Raw genomic sequence first — 24,251 nt, forward strand, 5'->3', positions numbered from 1 at the left:
ACTAATTATGGATTATTTCCTCCTTTACTTACCTTCCAAGACCTGGCTTTAGGTGCTCTCCCTGCCATCTGCAGTAGTGACCTTTCTGATGCCTAAAGCAATTTAGAGAATATGGCTTCTCACTTCAGGGGGTTGGCTTCACTGTTTTAAGATGAGTTATAATTAGAGTTGCCCCTAACTCCAGTCCCGTCCACACACAAAACAGTGGGGTGACATGGTGTGTTTAACTCAGGTGGGCTGGCCAACTGGGGGGAGATATAAGCTACTACACGAGGGAGCACTATTAGTTGGCTGCTTACACAGCTACTCTGTAGGGTAGACACAAGCGAGCATTGCTAGTCCTCCAGTACTTTGCCATATTTCCCCTTATGTGCACAGAAAGGACAGACCAGTTCTCCCACAATTCTCTGGGAAAGAATTCATGGAGCAGTACATCTTAGTGCAGTACAAAGATTCATGGGATGTGCCTCCCAGAAGTCCTAGCATCACATAGGAGTATAGCACCAGCGTAGACTCATCTCGTGTTATCTTGCAGTGTGTCTGGTCTGACTCAAGCAAGGCTGATGCAAGATGAGTAACTCAAGCGTAGATAACTCGGGTTAACTCTGCAGTGAAGACATACCCTAGGTGCTAGGAAAGCCCTCTAATGTTGTTCTATTATATGAGTTTGGTGAATGCTTCCCTACAAAATATCCATTCCATTAAGGGCCCAGTGATCTCCCCTTCTGCAGACACTCCTATCTGACTCTGTCGTAGCTATGACAACTTGGCAATAGCAGCCTTTAATGGCTGCCTGAATCTGAGCCTTTAGTTGCCAGGATATCCTAATGCATAGGCATATTAACCTTGCATTACAGTCTTATGGAGAGCCTTCTGGCTCATCCGTAAAAGGGGGTTGTGATACATTGTTACTGTCACTTCTTCAGTATTTCTTTTCAGAACTTGTGCCTGGTTCTCATTTACTAGCAATGGGAAGGAGTTTTGAAAGGGTCAGGAATAACCCCTAATGCTCCCCTGCTGGCACAAAGGCTCTTTCTGTCATCCCTGCCTCCAGCGGGTGTCAGGAATGGGGATAGGAAGAGGGGAAGTGAGTGGGAAGGGGTGAAGGGAAGTGATGTGGCTGGAGAATATTGACCTACAGCCACACCTTGCTGCCTGGAAGCCTTGAGAAGCAGTGTAAATTATCTTGCTTCTTACACTGGTGGCCAGGCAGGACTCAGAACCAACCCTGGATGCAGGAGTTACAAAGGTATTTTTACAGCCATGTGTGCATACCTGTCCCACACACAGGGATGGGATAACTGAGAACCAGGCCCTTGTGTCTACCCCATTCCTCTCTCATCTTCAGAGTCTCGCACAACAGTTAGAATTCCTTCCTTCATTTCTGTTTCTTACATGTGTTTGCAATTCTCACCTCCTCTCCATCTGGTTTAATTGCTCCTTATCTGATGATGTCTTTCTGCCTTTTTCCTGATGCATTTTCAGATCGGTTTCTATTGTAAACTCAGCGGCTCCTGTCCTTCAGAGCTGTCTTTAGAGCCCATTTCTAAACAGCTCAGCCAATGCGCTAGAGTACATGGTGCAGCATTTGTAGGCATTGTAATTGGTGCAGATAGGGCCTAGTGTCCTCTCTTCTCCTATATCCCACTGCCTCATCTCTGCCCAGTAAATAGTTCAGTCTTCCGCTTGCTCTCACTCAAATGCATGCCTTATTGAAATGAACTTTACCCCAAAAGCCTGTCGGGGATAGCAAGATGTCTTTCTATGTTGATTTCATTGTAGTATATTTTCAAATGTACTAGTAGATATTGCCTAAAATTGCAACATACCACAACTGAAAAAGGAAACTGATTTTAATTTTAACACCCCCCCCCACACACACACAAAGTTACGGTCCGCCCTTAGCCCATAGTGACATTGCAGATTCAATTGAGGCTATTTCTGTGACTGTCTCTTGTGTTTGGTGTTCATGAAGAATTGGGGAAGGTGGCATATAAATGACTTACTAGTTCACAGAAGCCTGGGAAATCATGCATGTGCACACACAAGACACACTATGGCTGGAAACGTTTTATCTGATCCCTCTTCCCTCACTCCCCTCCCCCCAACTTTTATGATTCTTTCTCTCTGTGGTTTGCATTATTATTTAAATGTTTTCGGACCCAGCACTGACCTCTCTTTCCATTGCTTTAAAGACTCTAATGGCTTCCCAGATGCTCGGAATTTCCCAAAGCAGTGGCTGGAATGGGTTTTTCCCCTCTAATGAAAAGCATAAGGTCTAAAATGAAATATGATTTTGAGCTGTAACATCTTCCCACAGCCGGGTAAAGTAACGAGGGCTGTAGGCTTGTAAGCTAGAACTGGCCCCGAGTTAAAGTTTACACCCCCGTTTTTCTGAAATTCCTGGTTATTTGGATGTGTGGTTTTGGTTTAGGCGGAGCTCTGTTATTAATATTTAGGTATTTGCAGTCCTCAGAGGTGGTTGGGAAGGTTGTTTTTGCCTCAACAAAAACTCTTAAACTCCAATGCAACATCAGAGTACTTTCGAAGCTGCTCCTCTTTCATATCTGACTAGTGACTGTAGCCTGACATCCTTGCTCAAGACATTGGCACATGCATAAAGCTAAAACAGAGCAATACATGGAGGGTAGTTGCCTGTGTTTTATCCTAATGGAGTCATTTCACTGTGAGGACTCTGCACGTCTCTTGCATAGACAGAACTCCAAGGCAACAGTGGGCAGCAGTGAAATGCTTCAAGTTCCTTGGGACTCTGGCAATATCCTGGCTGGCATGGTAAATAGCCTGCATTTTTGCCTGGACTAAAGGCCCAATGACTGTTTCAAGATCTAATAGTTTGCAAGCCATTAGGTGCCAAGGTGGCTATTATAGGCCATTGGAAAGCTGGGACTCATGGCTTTCCAAGGACACTTCACATGCCAGTGAGGAGTCAACCACCAAAGTTGTATAGAGGAAGATGAAGAAAGACAAGGAAGCTTGTCTAACTTCAGTGGGCAATTGTAGGACCTCTGAATGTGGGAAATAGGAAATTATTAGCATGTCAGCAGCAGCGTGGAATTCAAACAGTGTATCAGACATTTTTCCTGGGAGAGGCTATCACAGACGAGATATCAAAGTTAATCTACTAACTTTTCTTTGCTACATTTTTAGTTAGTTAAAGGTCAATGATAAAAGTATTGTGCGAAAAAAGTAATGCAGTACATTAGGTGACAAGCTTACTATAAGACATCATGTTTTGTGACTTATCAGGGCAGAGAAGCACATTGACAGACTAATACAAATGCTTTCAGGACCTTTTCTAAGCATGTGTCCCAGGCAGCACCTGCCCCCATCTGCCATTACTGAGTGGAAAGATGAGGAGGCTGGGGGTCTTTTCCCATACACTAGGGAGAAAGGATTGGTGTCTGCCAGAACTGGCTTTGGAAGCAGGTCCACTGTGGCCTCTGTTTGTAGCACAGCATTCTGGCCTGCAATCCAGCCACTGAGTCCCTCCTCCCTCCACAGCGATGTTGCTGTGTCTGTTCCCAATGGAGGTGTTGAAGATTTAGAAATTCAGCTGATGTAAATCAACACAGCTCCACTAGGGTGCCCAGATGTCCCGATTTTATAGGGACAGTCCCAATTTTTGGGTCTTTTTCCTATATAGGCTCCTATTACCTCCTGGTCCACGGAGCTATGCTGGTTTACACCAGTGGAGATCTGGCCCTCAGCACACACTACAGTAACTCCTCACTTAACGTTGTCGTCCTGGTTAATGTTGTTTCGTTGTTATGTCGCTGATATGTTAGAGAACATGCTCGTTTAAAGTTGCACAATGCTCCTTTATAACGTCGTTTGGCAGTCGCCTGCTTTGTCCACTGCTTGCAGAAAGAGCAGCCTGTTGGAGCTAGCTGGTGGGGGCTTGGAACCAGGGTGGACCGGCAGCTCCCCCATCAGCTTCCCTAAGTTTCCCATCAGGCTCCTGTTTCTCTGTGGTGTCCTCCTGCCCCCACGCATGTATCCCCTTTTCCATGGGGGGGGGGCGGGGACAACACAACAGGGATCAGGATGGAGGGAACTTGCTGGCAGCAGCTGCTCTCAACTTGCTGATCTACTTAAAAAGGTAGTGTACTTAAACTCAGGTCAGCGTACTTAAAGGGCCAATGCACGTCTTCCCCCCGCCCCCCCCCCACACACACTCCCTGCTAAGAAGTAGCAGATGTCTGAGGCCTTTGCATATCAGCTTTCCAGGGGAGGGGAAATCTGTGATATGGGGCCAGGGTATAGTGTATGTATAACTTGTGTAATTAATGCTATATGCAGCAGTCCTTGAACAGAGGTGGTCACAATCAGCATGAGGCCAGCCCCCTTTTCCAGGGAAATCATCCCAGTAACCATTGCCCACCTCCCAAGGAACATCTTTTCCTCAAGATTTGACTTTAGTTAGAGAGATTAAAACAGGAAGCAAACTTCTTTGCTGCTGGCCTACAGCAGCCACATGGAAACCACAACAGTAAACCAACAGCAATGCAGCATTTTTCCAAATCTAAAAACTTGCATGTACACTAAGGACTTGCAAGATTCTGTGTAACCGGGCCATTGTATGACCCAGCCATAATAGTGCCTGTGCAAGCAAGAGGTTCACTTCGTATAACTTCCCTTCCATTGTTCCAGCTGAATACCCTAGCCAAGTAATTGGGACTATGTTAGAAATGTTCACATGGCCTTCTGCGGGGCTGCTGTTCGGTCACTTGCTTCCCTTCGTTCCTGTTGTTCTGCGTTTAATAGAGGTCAGGAGGGAAACAAGCCCAGTGACAAGCACGAGTAATGGAGTGTTTCATGCTGAAAGGGACCACAGCATGATAAACAACAATGGATAGGGTAGCTGAAAGACAGCAGGCAGTGTGTGTGTCTAACTGCACCAGTTCCCCAACAGAGGAGAGGATACAATAACTAGGCATCACTGTATCAGCCAGTAGTGTCCAGCACAAGCATTCAAAAACCATGATTTTAAAAACGAACAAATATGAGGTTCATTTTTATTTGCTTTCCTAGTTGGAGCCTTTAGAGTTCACATTTTCAAACCTTTCTCTACAAACTAAGGTTGTCAAGCGATTAAAAAAATTGTGATTAATTTCACAATTAATCGCACTGTTAAACAATAATAGAATACCATTTATTTAAATATTATGGTGTTTTCTACTTTTTCAAATATATTGATTTCAAGTACAACACAAAATACAAAGTATACAGTGCTCACTTTATATTTTTTATTACAAGTATTATGCACTGTAAAAAAAGTTTTTTCAATTCACCTACTAAAAGTACTGAAGGGCAATCTCTTTATCATGAAAGTTGAACTTACAAATGTAGAAGTATGTTTTATTTTTGAATGCAGTTTTTTGTACAATCTACAATTTTAGAGCCTACAAATCCACTCAGTCCTACTTCTTCTTCAGCCAATTGCTCAGATAAACAGGTTTGTTTACATTTGCAGGAGATAATGCTGCCTGCTTCTTGCTTACAATGTCATCTGAAAGTGAGAACAGGCATTCTCAGGGCACTGTTGTAGCCAGTATCACAAGATATTTATGTGCCAGATGTGCTAAAGATTCATATGTCCCTTCATGCTTCAACCACCATTCCAGGGGACATGCGTCCATGCTGATGACGGGTTCTGCTCGATAACAATCCAAAGCAGTGCATACCAATGCATGTACATTTTCATCATCTGAGTCAGATGCCACCAGCAGAAGGTTGATTTTTCTCTTTTGGTGTTTTGGGTTCTGTAATTTCCGCATTGGAGTGTTGCTCTTTTAAGACTTCTGAAATCATGCTCCACATCTCATCCCTCTCAGATTTTGGAAGGCACTTTAGATTCTTAAACCTTGGGTGGAGTGCTGTAACTATCTTTAGAAATCTCACATTGGGACCTTCTTTGCGTTTTTGTGAAATCTGCAGTGAATATCCTTAAAATGAACAAAATGTGCTGGATCATCATCCGAGGCTGCTATAACATGAAATATATGGCAGAATACAGTTAAAACAGAGCAGGGGACATGCAATTCTCCCCCAAGGAGTTCAGTCACAAATTTAATTAACACATCTTTTTAATGAGCGTCATCAGCATGGAAGCATGTTCTCTGTAATGGTGGTGGAAGCATGAAGGGGCATCAAATGTTTAGCATATCTGGCAAGTAAATACCTTTGAAATGCCAGTTACAAAAGTGCCATGCAAATGCCTGTTCTCACTTTCTGGTAACATTGTAAATGAGAAGCAGGCAGCAGTATCTCCCCTAAATGTAAATAAACTTATTTATCTTAGCAATTGGCTGAACAAGAAGTAGGACTGAGTGGACTTGTAGGCTCTGAAGTTCTATGTTTTGTTTTTGAGTGCAGTTATATTAAAAAAAAAATCTACATTTGTAAGTTGCACTTTCACGACAGATTGCACTACAGTACTTGCATGAGGTGAATTCAAAATTACTATTCCTTTTGTTTATCATTTTTACAGTGCAAATATTTGTAATAAAAAATAATATACACTTTGATTTCAATTACAACACAGAATACAATCTATATGAAAATCTAGAAAAAAATCCAAAATATTAATAAATTTTAATTGGTATTTTATTTAACAGTGTGATTAAAACTGTGATTAATCGCGATTAATTTTTTTGATCATGAGGCTCACATTTAACATAGTAAGTGTTGGCAACACTGCAAAGTTTTATAGTTGGGGGGGTGGGGGGCGCTGATGGAACCCAGCAGAGAGCGGAGGTAAATGTGGATTTAGTGAAATTTGCACACAGGATGTCAAGTATCAGAGGGGTAGCCGTGTTAATCTGGATCTGTAAAAGCAGCAAAGAATCCTGTGGCACCTTATAGACTAACAGACGTTTTGCAGCATGAGCTTTCGTGGGTGAATACCCACTTCGTCGGATGCAAGACGACGAAGTGGGTATTCACCCACGAAAGCTCATGCTGCAAAACGTCTGTTAGTCTATAAGGTGCCACAGGATTCTTTGCTGCTTGCACACAGGATGTGCTTTAGTTAATTGAAATCTTTTCTTCCATCACATCCTTGTGAGAATCAGTATTAATATAACAACCTTTCCTGTTCCCTGCATTCTTCCCAAAGTTAACAGCTTCCCAATTGCATCTGGTATCTCTCACACCGACAGGGGCGGCTCTAGACATTTCGCTGCCCCAAGCACGGCGGCATGCCGCGGGGGGTGCTCTGCCGGTCGCTGGTCCTGCAGCTTCAGTGGACCTCCTGCAGGCGTGCCTGCGGAGGGTCCGCTGGTCCCGCGGCTCCACCGAAGCCGCGGGACCAGCAGACCCTCCGCAGGCACGCCTACGGGAGGTCCACCGGAGCCACAGGACCAGCAGACCCTCCGCAGGCATGCCACCGAAGGCAGCCTGCCTGCCGCCCTCCCGGCGACGGCAGAGCGCCCCCGACAGCATGCCGCCCCAAGCACGCGCTTGGTGTGCTGGGGCCTGGAGCCGCCCCTGTGCACCAATCTCCAAGCCACCCATGCTAGGAATTGCTGCCCAGTTTGACATCCACCAAGTTCCTTTCTCTCCTCCTTCATAATAGTTCTGAAAATTCAGCAGCTCCCAGGAGCATCACCTCAACAATGACCATGTGCCACTTTGCTTGTTCACTATACTGTAACTATTTATTTGTGCCTTTAGATTGTAAGATCTTTGCATCAGGGACTCTGCTTAGCATAGGAATATTTCTATATTGCATAGGATTGGAAGGGGCTTCCTGGGTCACTAAGTCCAATCCAATGCTATCCCAGACAACTCTATCTTTTTAAGCCCGTTAAATAAACTTATCAAGCTCTGTGTCAAAACTAGCAAGGTTGTTTGCCCCCATTGGAATGCTATCCCAGAAATGCGGCAAAGGTTACCTCCTGTAAAGCACCATGTACATTTGCATCAACCTAGAAACAATAACGTGGAAAGTTTCTGGTAAAAACCATCCCCTTGCCCGATTGATATTACAGAAACCATGTTAGGGTAGCCAAATCCAATTCAAGCCAACAAAAAATAATGGGAGAGAGGGAGCATGCTGTAGTGGCTCCTTGCCCCCTGAGACTTGTTCTTCCAGATCTATAAAGATGCTTGGACAAGCCACTCAACCTCTCTGGCTTCGGGGCACTGTGAGGCTTAAGTCATTGAAGTTTATAAGGTGCTTTGGTGAAAGGCTCTATAGCAATGCCAAGTATTATTCAGAATTAAGAAAAATGATGTGTTCCCTAAGCCATTAAGACTAACAAGGAATCTGTTCTTGTAGGGGGCAAGATGAATTCAACCAGTGACGCCAACATGGAAGAGATCTCTCTGGAGGATGAGGATAGAGATACTGTGGAATACAAAGTTCTTATGGCATATGCCCAGCGACGACTGTCTGCAAGTAAATACAGGCAACTTCTGAAAACGGAGGCGAAGACCTTGAAAGGATCATCTACAGAGAGAGGGGAAAGGGAAGGGATCCCTCAAGCTGGTAAGGGTGAGACACACCAAGAGCTGTCAATCCAGGACAAAGGGCCCACTGCCCAACGTAAAAAGCAAAAGAAGAAAAAGTTCATCTGGCGACGCCTGCTGCTTTCCTGTGCCAGAGGAGAGAGGGAGGAGGGCCCACAGGAGCTAGCCACGAACCAAGACACTGTGAATGGGTATGGCATGAAGATGCCGATGGCACTCCAGATATCAGAAGGTGGGAGCCTGAATAGTTTCTCTTTCTGTCTCTAGTCCCTTCTTCATGCTAGTTTCTATTTCTCTCTTAAATAGCTTATTGATGGCTGCTAATACTGCCCTTCTCCTTTACTTGTTAATATATTCTTTCATGCCAGCTGTGGGGGGAAAAAATTGCCAGTCCTGCTCCCTAAACAAGTAGATTCACACTTGTAATATACTTTCTAGTCTCCAGACTCTGAACCTATACACTGGCCATGAATATCCTCCCATAATCATACAATTGCACAGATTTGCATTTCCAAGCACTAGCTTATTGTTCCCTGAACTTGGCTAGAGAATATAATGAAGAGTAGTTTAAAAAAAACAACAATAGATGTGGGCCAGTCTGCAGTCTCCTATGGTAAAATCAGCAAAGAGAGGGCTGAGAGGGCATCCATCCATGGGGTCTACTCAAGCAGTTTTCCTCACAGACTCATAGGATTAGAAGGGACCTTGAGAGGTCATCTAGTCCAGTCCCCTGCACTCAAGGCAGGACTAAGTATTAGTAGGCCATCCCTGCCAGGTGTTTGTCTAACCTGCTCTTAAAAATCTCCAGTGATGGAGATTCCACAACCTCCCTGGGCAATTTGTGTTTAGGAAAAATTTCCTAACTGTCAGTGTGGTTAATCTCCAACCTAAACCGCCCTTGCTGCAATTTAAGCCCATTGCTTCTTGTCCTATCCTCAGAGGTTCAGGAGAACAATTTTTATCCCTTCTCCTTCTAACAGACTTTTCTGTACTTGAAAATGTTATCATGTCTCCTCTGAGTCTTCTCTTCTCCAGACTGAAAATATTGGGTTTGTTTAATCTTCCCTCATAGGTCATGTTTTCTAGACCTTTAATAATTTTTGTTGCTCTTCTCCAGACTTTCTCCAATTTGTCCACATCTTTCCTCAAATGTGGTACCTAGAACTGGACACAATACTCTAGCTGAGGCCTAATCAATGCTGAGTCAAGAGGAAGAATTACTTCATGTCTTGCTTACAGCATTCCTGCTAATACATCCCAGAATGATGTTTGCTTTTTTTTGCAAGTGTTACACTGTTCACTCGTATTTAGTTTGTGATCCACTATGACCCCCAGATCTTCTGCAGTATCCATCCTAGGCAGTCATTTTCCCACTTCCTATGTGTCCAATTGATTGTTCCTTCCTAAGTGGAGTACTTTGCATTTGTCCTTATTGAATTTCATCCTGTTTTCTTCAGACCATTTCTCCAGGTTGTTCAGATAATTTTTGAATTTTAATCCTATCCCCCAAAGCACTTGCAACCCCTCCCAGCTTGGTATCATCCGCAAACTTTAAGTGTGCTCTCTATACCATTATCTAAATAGAACTGGACCCAGAACTGATCCCTGCAGGACCCCATTCGATATGCCCTCCTAGCTTGACTGACCACTGATAACTACTCTCTGGGAATGGTTTTCCAACCAGTTGTGCACCCATCTTGTAGTAGCTCCATCTAGGTTGTACTTCCCTAATTTGTTTGAGAAGGTCATGTGCTGGCTCTGCACCCCCAGTATCCTCTGCTCCCTGGCATCATAGCTGAAATGGAAACACTGTACCCAGGCTTTTCTAACTTCTCCCACAGCAGCAACCATTACTGCAGGATCCCTCTTAAAAGGGGTTCCCTGCTGAAGAGGGAGGGCAAGGTAACACAGCCCCAGTGGCTAGGTGCCTTCTCCTGAGGAATCTCCATGGGACCCCAGAAAGGTACGGGTCACATTCCCAGCCCCACCCCCATCCAATGCAGGTCTACCACCTGGCCCAGGGATCCCAACCCTACAGAGAGCTCTCCATGGGGTCTTGAGAAGAGGGAACAATGCCACAGAAGTGGCTGAGCCTACCCTCCTCTGTGCAGCAGGTAGGAATGCTGCATGTGGAGGGTGCCTAGCTCCATGCTCAGATTTAGGGGGCCATTCTCTGGCCCATGATCAGTGATGTATCATACACCAAGTATCCAAAAGCCATCCCATAGATAAGGTGTTGTGTCATGGCTGACGAGACTACACCGGGTTTCCATGGGCAACTAGCTCATGCCCTAGAGCACAAGGGTCAAGCTAGGTGATAGGATGGCCTGGTTTACCAGGTACATCCACCTCTTGCAAGATGGCCCCAGTGTTCTACTCAGAGTAAGACTTTTGTCCCAGCTTCAGTATTATTGGCCAAATTACCTCCTGTGATAATAGTCATTGCCTTCTCTCCCTTTGCTATATATACAGGGCCTCCTAAAACAACCCATAACTCACATCTCCAATCCAGTCTCCCCACCAGCTTCTAAACCCTCCCAAGCATCTAGGACAAGCCACCCAACCAGTCACCCAACTGTCAGAGCTGGTTACATCTATCGATACAAGCTCTCTGCCTACTCCTCCTACCCTTGTGGATAAGTGGGCCTAACCCGACTCTTCCATTGGCAAAAATAATTTGCCCACCCCCAGATGCTATCTCCCACCACATGCTTTTTTTTTTTCTTTTTAATTTCCTGCCCAGACATTATTAAGGAAGGTCATGTTGGCCTGTTTTAGAAATCTGACATTCCTTTCAAGGTACCATAAATCAACCAGCAGATGGCAGTGTGAGCTCAACTACAAATACTGTTTTCTTCATGTTTCCCCCATCAGTACCGTAAGAGGTAGGATTTGGTCCTAAAACCAGGCTTTACCAATACGGTAGCAGAACACTGATGGCACATTTGCAGGGCAACCTGCTACTTGTAGCAATGTGGGATGCAGGCATCCTGCAGGAAAGCGGGGTGCTTGCTGTGATCATCTGTATATCAGTCCCAGATTGTTTTCCTAGATCAGTGGTCCCCAACGTGGTGCCACGGTCCTTCATCTGGCACCCGACAGACTAAAAGGTTGGGGACCGCTGTCCTAGATCATAGCTGATCTGATGTCTGAACTCTTGGGTCAACATTTCCAAACCTGGGTACCTAATGTTAGGCTTCTAAATTCATGTTTAGGCACTGTAATAAATGGCCTGATTTCTGTCCCACACACCCACCCCACCCCACCCCCCAAGGTCTGAGCACTCAGCATCTCCCAGACAAGTTCTGCAAAATGATATAAAGGGAGCTCTTTTCAGAGCTGGATCATCCAGGAGCTGGTCTGGCTGTCTGCTGGTCACACAGGAGATGTCCCTTGCGGGATCAGAGTTCAGGTCCCAAGCTCCCAGGGACTGAGTGCAGGAAAGAGCAACTTCCAGCTCGGACGAGCTCAGCAGCAACCTCCCGCTCGGTTGGTTGGTATGAGAGAGCCCCTGTTGGGCTGACTGCCCACGCTGATATTTATAGATCACAAAGGTCCTGGATAGAGTCTCTTAGCTGCAGCAGTGTGTGTGGCATACAGCAAGCCCAGCCACTGGATGAAAGGCTCTGTTAATGGTCATGTCCACTCCAGTCTCTTGCCATACAAGACAAACACAGAGAACTCCCAGCCTGAGAGAGAGGGAGAGATGGTCTTTTATTAAAACCCATCACCACAGTGTTTTATACAATTGGGCATAGATGAACCAGCCATTTACAATATCGCAATACAACCAGCTCTAAAAACCACTATCCTAAGGATAGGGTGACCAGATGTCTTGATTTTATAGGGACAATCCCAATATTTGGAGCTTTGTCTTATATAGGCGCTTATCGCCCCCTGCCCTGTCCTGATTTTTCACACTTGCTGTCTGGTCACCCTATCTAAAGAGCAAAGCAATCTCATCTTCTAATGTGCAGTAGTCTCCAGAGGTAGAAAGGCGTGCAGTAACCAGTGAATATCACATACGTCTTCTACTGGGAGAGCTACTGTTCAGATAATGGAAAAAGTGTGTGGTGTATCGTGGGTGTCTAGCATTCCCCTCCACTCCTAATTACAGCCACCTGACCCTGAAGAGCAGCAAGACTCTGTGATAGGGAAATGTGCCTCTTGATCTTATTCTGTTCTTCCTCCTCAGGGTTCTGTGAATGCTAATGAGTTGAGCTTGATTGAGGAACTAACCAGTAGAATTTCTTTTTTCCAGTTGAGGCAAAGGATTTTGTCCATGTTGCAGACCGACTTGCTAAGATAGTTAACGCCAGGTCGCACTCAGCTCCCCGGAAAGTGGGTTTCAGAGCACTAGAGCGCACTCCAAGTCTAGAGGCAGATGGTGGACAGCTCAAATTCCCTCAGCAAGAGGGAGGTGAAAAAGGTAAGTGATTGATTGACTGAGGTAGCGCAGTGAAACTATTAAGAACAACAAGGAGTCTGGTGGCACCTTAAAGACTAACAGATTTATTTGGGCATAAGCTTTCGTGGGTAAAAAAAACACTGTCAGATGCATCAACTACTCAGTGCATGATCCTATGCTTCGAGCTACAGTCTGGATACTGTATAACTGTAATTGGGGAAGGCTTGTGCTGAAGAAACAAGCTCTTTTTCTGGTTATTCAAGTTCCAGGGACCCCTCCTACCACTGTTGTTGTTGATGTATTTGTATTACAGGTAGCACTTACGGGCACCAGCTGAAATCAGGCCCCCACGTGCTAGCTCCTGCACAAACCCTTAGTAGCACACAGTAGAGCCCTGCTCTCAGTTGGGGCCTCTGGGTGCTACTGTAATACAAATAATTAATAAAGCTCTTGAACATTTTGAAGTGTGAATTGAACGTGTCAGAGCGCTTGGGTGGGGAAACAGAGGCACGGGTAGAAGAAATGACTTGCCAAGGGTCATGCTGCAGGCTGAAGGCAGGGCCAGGAATAAATCTGTAGTCTTCTGATGCCAAGCCCAGTGCCTTATTCACTGGACCACGCTGCCTTTATGAGGGTTGCTGTCTCCTTCTGCAAAGTGACTGCACGATCCACTGGCTACACTATATATCTGGATCATTTGTTTTTCATGGTCTCAGTAGGGTTTTCTCTCTCTTTTGGTGGGAGGTTTTCAGAGCTCTCTTTTCATTCAGAGGAGGGCTCCTGACTTGGGAGGTGGAGCTTTGTAGTCCCACTAGCCACTTCAGGCTCTTGCCTCCAATAGCATATGCTCCCTGAAGAAAGCAAGAATAACTGAGGGATTAAACCCCAGCCCCACTCCCTGAATTGGAGCAAAACTCTGTACAGCATAATAAATGGCTGGAACTCGTATCGGACAAAGAACGTCTCCTATTCCAGACTGTGCTATAAACCTCTGCCCAAAACCTACATACAGGCCTGTCGTATAATTTTACCTGGTTCAAGCCACAAAATGGGAGTTGTTTTCTTACAAAGCTGATCATTCTCTATGTGGTGTGGACAATGAGCTAGTTCCTTTAAGTCTGCTACCTGGATCCTGCTAGGAGAAAGTAATTGTTTTTTCCCCCCCACTCCAGATGAAGAAGAGAGGATCATAGAAACGATAGTTGCATTGTTAAGACAATCAGGGGATAAACTGGAAGAAACGGTAATATATGCACATATTTTAATGGGCATTCAGCTATGTGTATGTTTCATTATACATTTGCCGGTAGTGAATGCTATGATTAAGGTTGCAAAACCGTTTCATGATTTCATGAAAAACTTCCATGATTTGGACTGAGGCTTTTTTGTGTGAGGCCTCACAACTTAAGATTTGGGCTTTAAGATTTTCAAAGGCACAAAAGAAAGTAGTTGCCTGGTTCCTATTGAATTTCATTGGGAGTTGGACATCTGCCTTTTGTGCTTTTGAAAATCTCCCCTTTCAGCATTAAGCTTGGCACATGAGTAGTTCTCAGGGACAGCCCTAGACCAAAAGGTGCCCCAGGTGAGGAGCATCTTCAGTGCCCCCTTCCTTCCAATTGTTAAACTTTTGAATGCCTTATTTTTTAATTGCATTTGTATCCCATTTCATGACTCTGGTGCACAATTTGCATGCATGATTTATCCCCATCATATAAAATAGAGATTTACAGATCTATCATGAAAATGCATCTGTTCATTCTGTATAAAAGCAAAGAAAAATTTTTGTTTCCTCTTAGCTTATAGAAACTTCTTAATTTTAAGAATAACTGAAATGTACTAACATCAAAACTTGAAACATTTTACTTCAAACATTCTATTTTCCCTTTTGTTGCTAACAACAAAAACAGCACCAGAAGCCTGGCGCCCCCCAAGCCTGGCACCCCAAGTGGTCGCCTGGGTTGCCTGTCCCTAAATCTGGCCCTGTCCAGGGAAGTTAAACTCTCTCTCTGTAACTTTATAGGGGTGATGGGGAAATCTTTTAAATTAAGAGTTAATGTTTGAAAATTCTAGCCTGAGCTTGTATAAATTGCCCCCTGCATGAATTCATTAGTTGGAGCTGAGGCTGGGATTTTCAGCACTGAAAGCTTAGGTCTCTACCACTTTAACTCCTGTAGCTGGTAGTGGTGGTAGATTCTTGTCCTCTACATAGACCAATCACTAGAGGGAGGACATGTTAGACCCTGAACCTGAGAGTACAATCTTGAACACACTTTACTCATGCAAGTAATCCTCACTGAAGTCAATGGGACTATGTGAATAAAGTAACTCCTATGTGTAAGTTTGATAACTCTCATGGGTAAGTTTGCAGGATCAGGCTATAAGCCAAAAAAAATGCAGACTTCTAGAGAGATGTGCTCTCATGTGTGGTTTAATAAAGAATATATTGTTGAATGCAGACTCCATGGAGACACGAGGGTAGGTTTCACTTTTCCAAGCACTAGATTCCCCCTCAGTAAAACTCTGTATTTATGACAATGGCTTTAATGGATTAATAGTTATCCTCCTCTTTCAGATAAAAGAGGACAGAACTTTCTATTCCTGCGTCACAAAGATGCTCTCCTATGCCTTCTTCAAGAAACTCACTGATCAGTACCTGGAGGAAATCCCAGGAGATTCTACCAGGGAAACAGAAGACAAAATACAATGCACTAAAGCTGCCTTTGTGATGGAAGTTACGACCAGACTTACAGCTGTGGACAACCATCCTATGAACATGGTCCTGGGGTTTGGAGTAAAGTACCTCAAAGAACATTTTAGCCCTTGGATTCAGAACCATGGTGGATGGGTATGAAATTTGTTTCCTTAGAATGATAGGCTAGCACAACTATATGCAACGAACATCCTTTTGGATTGAAAACAGATGTTAGAAAATTGTACTGCTTAAATACCTCTTTTAGAGGATGTGAGTGGTCAGGAACTATATTACATGGCATAACAGACTCTTATTTGTGATCCCCTGACACAAGACATCTCAGTCTTTGCACATAGGGGCCTAGATCCTCATTGAAATCTGTGGCAGTTAGGAGTCTATATACCTTTGAGGATTTGGGACACAGTCCTTTAACCCTGTAATGGCCCTCTTTGACCATGCAGAGTCCCAGTTCTCTACATCTTCTGTCCTGAAAGCTTCCTTAGTCTATTTTAGGTCTCCAATTTATGCCCTCTTCCATGCTGTCCCTTAGGGAATGCATTCCCACTTCTGTGCCCCCAACAGCATGTATCCTCTTTCAGCTGCCTCCTTAGAGCCCACTTTTGAAAAGTCCTCCTAGGCTGATTCCTTCCCCAGCAATGCCTCTGTGCACTCCCAAGCTGCTGATCCACACATCTCATTTGTCTGAATTTGATTGCAAACTCCTCAGGCAAAGGACCTTGGCATTTTGTGTTCTGCAAAGCAGTGTGGTCTGCTGTGATGCTGTATAAATATATTGCAGCTCTAGACTCCACATCAGTGGTGGGGCAACCTGTGGCCTGTCAGGGTAATCAGCTGGCAGGCCGGGAGACAGTTTGTTTACATTGACTGACTGTCCACAGGCACGGCTGCCTGCAGCTACCAGGAGCCACGGTTCGCCATTTCCGGCCAATGGGAGCTGCGGGTTGCCCACCACTGATGTGTGGTTGATGGTCTCACAGGTCAGCAGTGGAGGAATCCATTATTGTGATGCACCCATTGACAGCATTTGAAAAGGGGTTATGGTCACACCTCCTATTTTACCAAGTTCTTCTCTCTTCTTCTCTTGCAGGAAAATGCCTTGGGATTATTGGACGAGGAAGAAGTAGAATAAACTTGAGCGGATCCACTCTCCAGGGCATGCTGTAGCTTTACAACAATCCCATGCCAGAGTGATTTTGGAAGGGGAGGGTAGAAGAGGAGAATGCTGTGACTTGAAGGTCCCCAAGGGAAAGAAGTGTGATCACTCTTTTTGAAGCCTTCTGTTAAGGTGGAAATGTTAATCAATGTGTAGCTACTTTTCTCAGTGAGCACACACCTCACTGGCCATAGAGTGCCACCTTGTGGCTCATGGCTAACATGACTTCGGATGCCTTTTTAAACATTTTAATGGATGTATCTTAAGGTTCAAATACCACAGTGTGTAATCCATGCCAAGAAACACCTGAGTGTAACTAAGCTACAGCTTCAAGGCCAGATTTTCATGTGCTCTGAACCCACCAATGGGGCCAGATTTTCCCACAGAGCTCAGCATGTTAAGTGCCACAAGTGCTTTTCAGAAGCTGGCCCTTAATGCTATCATCTCACCACTTACAATCATATTGGCTCCTGCTCATGCAGTATACAGTGCTGTCAACTCTCTCTCTCTATCTCCCTGTCCAGTTGGATCCCATGAACATTGATTTCAGTAGAAGGGTTTGGGGTTGTTTAGGGAGAAGGGGAGGACTAGGAGGCGAGGAAGGCTACTCTTGTCTGACTCTTAGTTCTTTACTTTCATTGTCTTCTCCTCTACCTAGACCAACCACTGACCCCTTTGCAGAGGTATTTTTAATTTGGCCTAGCTCTACTATATTTTTAATTCTCTGGAGCCATGTTGTCCTCCTAAGCATTAATTTGGCTAGTAGTCCAGAAAATACTAGTATTGTGAAGGCTCCAGAGAATTAACTTGTCTTTTGAATAGTAAGGAAAATTAGCCTGGAGAAAGAGAGATGCTCCCCGTTTAAAAGGTAGATTAGAAAAACTTCTGATGAAACATTCAGTAACCTGAATTGGAACTTTGACCACTGAGAGTGAGCAATTATGCCTCCTGCCTCCAACCATTGTATTGGAGAGAATAAATTACATGGGCGGGGCATTTAGACTACAACTGCCAGTGAAACCATTCCCAATACTGTTCCTTGAGCTATATCCCACATAGCTGATATTCTTTTAACTGGAAAGAGAAGGAATTTGGAACACTGGCAGAAGTTGCAAAATCCTGGAATTCCGCCCATGACTCTCCATGGGCAAACGGTTACACTTCATTAAAAGTCTCTACCTTTTTTTCTGAGCTGTCCTTGCATTATATCTCCTCCTTCTCCGTTCAATGTAGTCACAGGAGAAGTTGTAAATGTTGAGTGGAGGAAAGAACATGCTAACTTCTACAAATCCAATTAATCTGAATTAAAGGCACAGGAAGAGTTTAAATTCTCCATTTAAAATATGCCAGTCTGTGAGCAATAACTAGGAATCAGCAAGGATCAAGTATCTTTCTAATAAATTATTTAATCTTGGAGATGGTGTGTAACAAACTCTGGCTCTAGCCTTGGCTACATATGGCCTCAGTTTTCCCAAAATGACTGTGTGCTTAATTTGACACAGCTTAAAGGGACCTGTCAGAGGGTTTTGCCACTTTTCTCACAATCAGTCCCCCCACCCCGCCTTTGTGGCATCTCAGATTAGGCACACTCACTCATTAGTCACTTCTGATAAGATAGGCCATAGACATAGATCACCTAATATCTGGTGTATGCTTGACAAATATCCACCCATATTTCCCTCTTTCCTTCTAGCTTCCATTTTACACCCCTCCATCCCCACCCCACACATTCAAAGGTGTTTTATACAGAAAAGATTAGATTATGCCGAACATGTTACAGTATATGGCACCCCTGGTGCTACCTGCTGAGGCACAGCTTGGATCATAAATGTCAAAGAAGAGCCATGACAGTTTCAAAGCAAGAATCACTGCGCCTGTTACAGGGCTAGCTCTTCATCTGCCATGAATGGGCCATATTTGCCTATCTACCCCAATTGAAGAGCAGGTCCCCCTGTGTTGGACTATAACAACTCTGCTGTTTTGGACTGCAAGAGGATGGCCTCTGTTACTCCCATGTGGTCTGGGGGACATTGGTGGTGCAAAGTGACATAGTTGCTGTTCTATTATTAACTTGATTCAGGCAATGAGCTGATGGGGTTAAATTCCACACTCAAGCATGCATGCACCACTCCATTGCCCTCAGTGAGGTTATGCTAGTGCTGTAGTTGGCCTAGTGTGTTTCAGCCAATCAAAGACCAATTTATGAACTCAGGTGGATTCTGCCTGGGGGAAGCTGTATTTATATTCCCTGGCTTGAATCACAGTGCACCATTGAGCAGGGTCCAGCTGGTGCTGTTTTTAACAGGCTGCAAATGGAGTAGCAGTGCTGGATCCACAGCCCTCTTCTGTTGTGGTGCTGCTGCTAGTGAGTTAATTGTTCACCAAGAAGGACAGAGAGATGGAAGTTGGCTTGAATGTAACAGTGAACATTAGCCATCCAAAAATAAGCAGCTGCTTTTTATTTTGCTCAGTGTGAGTGGACTGGGCTGAGAGGGATTTTTTCTCCAGCAGCAGGAGGGGTCAATGCAGCACCTCAGTCAAGTGAGCTGTTTCTGATTTAAACATTCTTTCATTTTTCATACATGGCGCAGTTACTCTTCAAGTGCAACCTACTTCTTCTACAGCAGAGCTCAGTCAGAACCTTGGCCTGAGCTGAGGGCTTTGGTGTGCTATAGGTGAGTGTGCACACTTGTCCACCACACTTGTAATGGCAGTTAATTGCATTCATTGAAAATCTCATTGCTGGGCCAAACACTAGTTATCCATGATGAAGAAAAGAGTGCAATAAATCTACTTGTGTTTTTTGAAGTGAAGCAGCTGGCAGTCACCCTGTTCTTCACCACCACCTCTAACCCTACCCAAGGACCTATATTCCATCTTTATAGAGGAGGGATCTTTTTGGATCTTACCACTGACATTCTGTACAGAGGCTGAGGGGTTTTTGTTGCATCCAACTGTCCCTTGTGGGATGGTTGCTGGTGTGGGTTTAACTAGAGCAGGATTATGCTACTTGTTATAGCAACAAATCCAGCTGTAAACTGGGGCTGAGCTCGGAGGTGTTCAAGGTGCAAAAGCCAGGTTTAGAAATGAGCACAGCTGGTGCCAGGATGATTTTTGTTTAAGAAACAGCCTGTAGATCTCCCTCAGGGGGCTACATCATCAAATGGCTTCCCACAGGGCTGCCCAGAGGGGGGCAGGCAAGTGGGGCAATTTGCCCCAGGCCCCGCAGGGGCCCCCACAAGAATATAGTATTGCAACTTCTTTTTATGGAAGGGGCCCCAAAAATTGCTTTGTCCCAGGCCCCCTGAATCCTCTGGCTGGCCCTGGCTTCCCAAGCCCTACAGAATAATAACTTGAGTGCTTGTGATCAGCCCAGGCGAGGCTATGTAGACTGAACCACCCTCAGCAAATGAAACCTTCCATTATCTCCAGTCCCTGGAGCTGACATCTCCGAGCTCTGCTTGCTGGGCGTATGACAAACTAAGTCCACTTTCCCTGTGTGCCAACTTACCCACTGTGTTGGATTTTCTACTGTACCGCTGTGCAATCTGCATGCAGGTGCTAGTCCTGCTCAGTGGCTCTGGCGACTGCTGCACCAGCCTAGGGTCAATAGGAGGTGCTGAAGAGGTACCTCAGTACTGTCACCTGAGGGCAAGCATTTCACCTCTCCATTATGTACCACTATAATTTTCAGAGGCACTAAGCGTGCCCAGTTATGAGAGCAATGGGAGCCATGGGCACTAAGTATCTCTGAAAAACATGCCATTAGGCTGCTGAGGTGCTAGCTATGCAACCTGGGGCCCTGTGCTCCAAAATTTGGTATCTGCATAACATCATATGATCACACCTCTCCTACCTACCCATCTCCTTCTCCTTTGTGGGCGGAGAGCTCTCTGCATGTTTCAGTGGTTGGTAAATCAGCAGGATAAAAAAAGAAAATGATAATGAGTTTGGGGTGGAGGGGGGAAGAAACTCAATAGACACCATTGCCTGAAAAGGGGCTGTACTGGCTAGACCTATTTCAGAGTAGCAGCCATGTTCGTCTGTATCCACAAAAAGAACAGGAGTACTTGTGGCACCTAACAAATTTATTTGAGCATAAACTTTCATACATACACATTACCACTACAAACAGTTCTTTTTCTCTCCTGCTGATAATAGCTCACCTTAACTGATCACTCTCTTTATAGTATGTATGGTAACACCCATTGTTCTCTGTGTATACATATATCTTCCTACTCTATTTTCCACTACATGCATCCGATGAAGTGGGCTGTAGCCCACGAAAGCTTATGCTCAAATAAATGTGTTAGTCTCTAAGGTGCCACAAGTACTCCTGTTCTTTTTGACTAGACCTAGTTTCATAGAAAGGCTCATGAGCTGGAACAAGTGTTAAAAGTTCACAGCTCATTCGAGAGAGAGAGAGAGAGAGAGAGAAACAACTTCCCACACCTGCATCAATCCAGCTCTGAGTATTAAAGCTGCTTTGTGTATGGGATGTGCTATGCATTGCAATTACATCAAAAGCACAATGAGGGTGGGAAACCTTATCCTGACTGGGGTTACTGTAATAAAAACATTAAATACTAATCAACCAAAGGTCTCTCCCACTCGAGCGACAGTGCAGCTTTCTGCCACGTCTCACAGGGGGCACGAGCTGCAGCCAGAACTGAAGGAATTTCACTACTCAGCTCTGGACAGTCGCCCATGAAGCGTCTCATGTTCTGTGGTGTTTAATGCCCCTAAAGCAGGGGGTTGGGCAAACTATGCGGCTTGGCCCCGCTACGGCCAGGGTCCTGGGTCGGGGCTGTACCAGCTGCAGCATGGCCCCGCTCTGGCTCCTAGGTGCTCCAATGGGAGCTGCAGGGGCAGGGCCTGCAGATGGGGCTGCGTGCAGAGGCGCCTGGCCGTGCCGCCGCATAAGAGCTAGAAAAGGGACATGCCGCTGCTTCTGGGAGCCACTTGAGGTAAGCGCCACTCGGAGCCTGCACTCCTGAGCCTCTCCCCATGCCCCAACCCCCTCCTGCTCTCCAAACCTCTCAATCCCATCCCGGAGCAGCCTCCTACACCCCAAACTCCTCGTCCCCAGCCCCACCCCAGAGCCCGCACCCCCAGTTGGAACCTGCATCCCTTCCTGCACCCCAGCCCTCTGAACTCCTTGGTCCCAGCCCAGAGCACCCTCCTGCACCCCAAACTCATCTCCAGCCCCACCCCAGAGCCCACACTCCAACTCCAATTTTGAGAGCATTTATGGCCCACCATACAATTTTTATTCCCCGATGTGGCCCTCAGGCCAAGAAGTTTGCCCACCCCTGCACTGAAGGGTGTTAGTGGCAGCATTGCTGCTGAAGAATTTCATTTCCACTTGACCCAGCGCCATCTCCTCTAATGGCCCTGCTATGCCTCACCCCCAGGAGTGGTGGGAAATATCACAAATGTTGTTCTGGTTAATTGGATAGCACAGAAAGGGGTGGGGATGCAGTTATGAGGAAAGGGCTGGATTGCAAGTGTCTCTAGGCAATTTGAATTTGCCATTGTCCTGCTCCTCTGCTCATACCAAAGCCTGCCTCCTCAGCAAGCGTCACCTAGCTTAGAGGCAGGGTGATGAGGCCCCCACCCCCCTGTGCCTGCAACCAATGCCAAGCCTGGAGGTGGAATAAAAGGAGAGGCTGACGGGCCAGGAAGGAGCTTTGCCTGCAGCATTGTAGCCAGTGGAGGAGGAGCGGTTCCCAAGCCTGAAGGAAAAGGCAGGAAGACCCCCTGGGAGGACGAGTGGGCAGCCCAGTATTAAGGTAGATTTGCTTTTTGTTTTAAAACATTTTGGTGCTAAGCCACTCCCCACCTTTTCCACCTCCCACCCAGAAGAGGATAGGACTGAAGGCACAACTAGCCCATGGGCTGAAGACTACCTCAGTGGACACTCAGCAGATTTTGCTCCCCATGGTCACATCACAGTCCATAAGGGGATGCTGCTCCAGCCACTACAGGCAGGGCACACAGAGAGGCAGTGTGTGTGAGAAAGTGGATTTTTTCTCCTGCTGACTGACTGCTCCCATGGAAAACAGTGCCTAAGACATCATGTTTAGCATTAAATGAATTCAGGTGCCCACTGTTCTCTGGCTGTATTTAACATGTGGTTAAACTCCCTGGAGATTTCAAGAAGCTGAGGCCTGGTCTGCACTTAAAACTTAGCATCACCTAGCTGCACTGCTCAGGGCTATGAAAAATTTCACTCCCCTAGTGCATAGGTAGGTCAACTTAACCCAACACTCCCATGTAGATACCACTACGTCAAGGTAAGAATTCATCTGTCAATCAAGCTACTGCCTCTCTGAAAGGAAGATTATCTACAGCAATGGAAGAACGCCTTCTGTTGATGTAGGAAGCATTTCTACTAGCGGGCTTGAGCGGCACAGCTGCAGCAGTTGCTGTAATGTAGACACACCCCAAGTCTGTTTGGCTGTGGCATTTATCATTGTTTTTTAGTTAAACTTGTGACTTTATGGCTGGGATGAAAGCCCCAGAGCCTGAGGGGGTCTCTGTCCAAAACATAGGGAAAGCAGGGACAGACTGTGTCGGAGGCTTGTCAGCAGCTGGGAAAGCAAAGAATGTGCTGGGAGTGGGGGGACACATGAACTTCCCAGGCCACTAAATGGTAAAGCTCATCTCTTCTTTGGCTCTGATCATTTAGAGCTCCTGGGCAATGTTATAGCTTTTCTTACAGGAGAGAAATGGCTAGGACCAGTTCCTGCCGCTTCAAAACCCAGGATGAGAGAAATTCAGCTGCAATATGAAACAAGAAGAAAATAAGTGACTAAAATTTGAATGAGGCAGTAATGTCCATGCCTGAGACGTGGCATCTAGGGTCCTATTGGGGCTGGGAGGAGAGCAGTGATGTTCCCCTGGAATCCTCTGTCAGGACTCCAGTTCTACTCCAGTCCCCGGGGTAGACTGAGACTGATTTTTCACTCAGTGATGCCAACCCCCAAATTAAAAAACATGTTAACGCTCCTCCCCTCCCACAAAAAAAAAATCACAGGATTTTTTATTTTGTTTGTTATTTTTTAAAGTTCAGTTCTTTGTATTTGCCTTCTGGGTCTTGATCCTCTAGAGTGCACTTATGGAAAAAAGTGTGCAGCTGTGAGACCCAGCCATAAGGGCGAGGAACTCTCTTAATGAGAGCACTGTGATTCTTATGCAACCACAGGACTCCAGGAGCTGGGGGCAAATATTCTGAGACTCATGATAAAACTCACAAAAGTTGGTAACACTGACTCCTAGGCTGTAGTAAATGTGGTGTAGTGTTTTAGGGGTGATGGAACCATAGAGTTGGGGAGAGGGTTTCATTACGCCAGCCATATTTTTTGAACTACTTATTTAGGAAGTTTTAACAAGTTTCCACATCCTTGCCCTATGCATATCAGAAACAAAACAATCGTTACAACAGTTTTTTTAAATGAAAGCTGACATTATACCAAAATATA

At 45.4% G+C, this 24,251-nt stretch overlaps 1 protein-coding gene across 4 annotated transcripts in view; it reads left to right on the forward strand.

Annotated features, from left to right (window-relative positions):
* The window catches only part of BCL2L14 (BCL2 like 14), a 59,121-nt gene extending 38,278 nt beyond the window's left edge, over positions 1-20,843 (forward strand). For 3 of the 4 annotated variants that reach the window (XM_045002196.1, XM_045002197.1, XM_045002198.1), the window contains 5 exons: positions 8,303-8,725; positions 12,755-12,922; positions 14,074-14,144; positions 15,474-15,746; positions 16,702-20,842. In XM_045002196.1, the coding sequence (XP_044858131.1) occupies positions 8,311-8,725; positions 12,755-12,922; positions 14,074-14,144; positions 15,474-15,746; positions 16,702-16,743 (969 nt within the window). In that variant the 5' untranslated portion in view covers positions 8,303-8,310 and the 3' untranslated portion in view covers positions 16,744-20,842. Of the gene's footprint in view, positions 1-8,302; positions 8,726-12,754; positions 12,923-14,073; positions 14,145-15,473; positions 15,747-16,701 lie in introns of all 4 variants that reach the window. The other variant, XM_045002199.1, reaches the window with a different exon arrangement.
* The last annotated feature ends 3,408 nt before the right edge of the window (positions 20,844-24,251 follow it).

Source organism: Mauremys mutica, chromosome 1, assembly GCF_020497125.1.
Source record: "Mauremys mutica isolate MM-2020 ecotype Southern chromosome 1, ASM2049712v1, whole genome shotgun sequence".
NCBI lineage: Eukaryota > Metazoa > Chordata > Testudines > Geoemydidae > Mauremys > Mauremys mutica.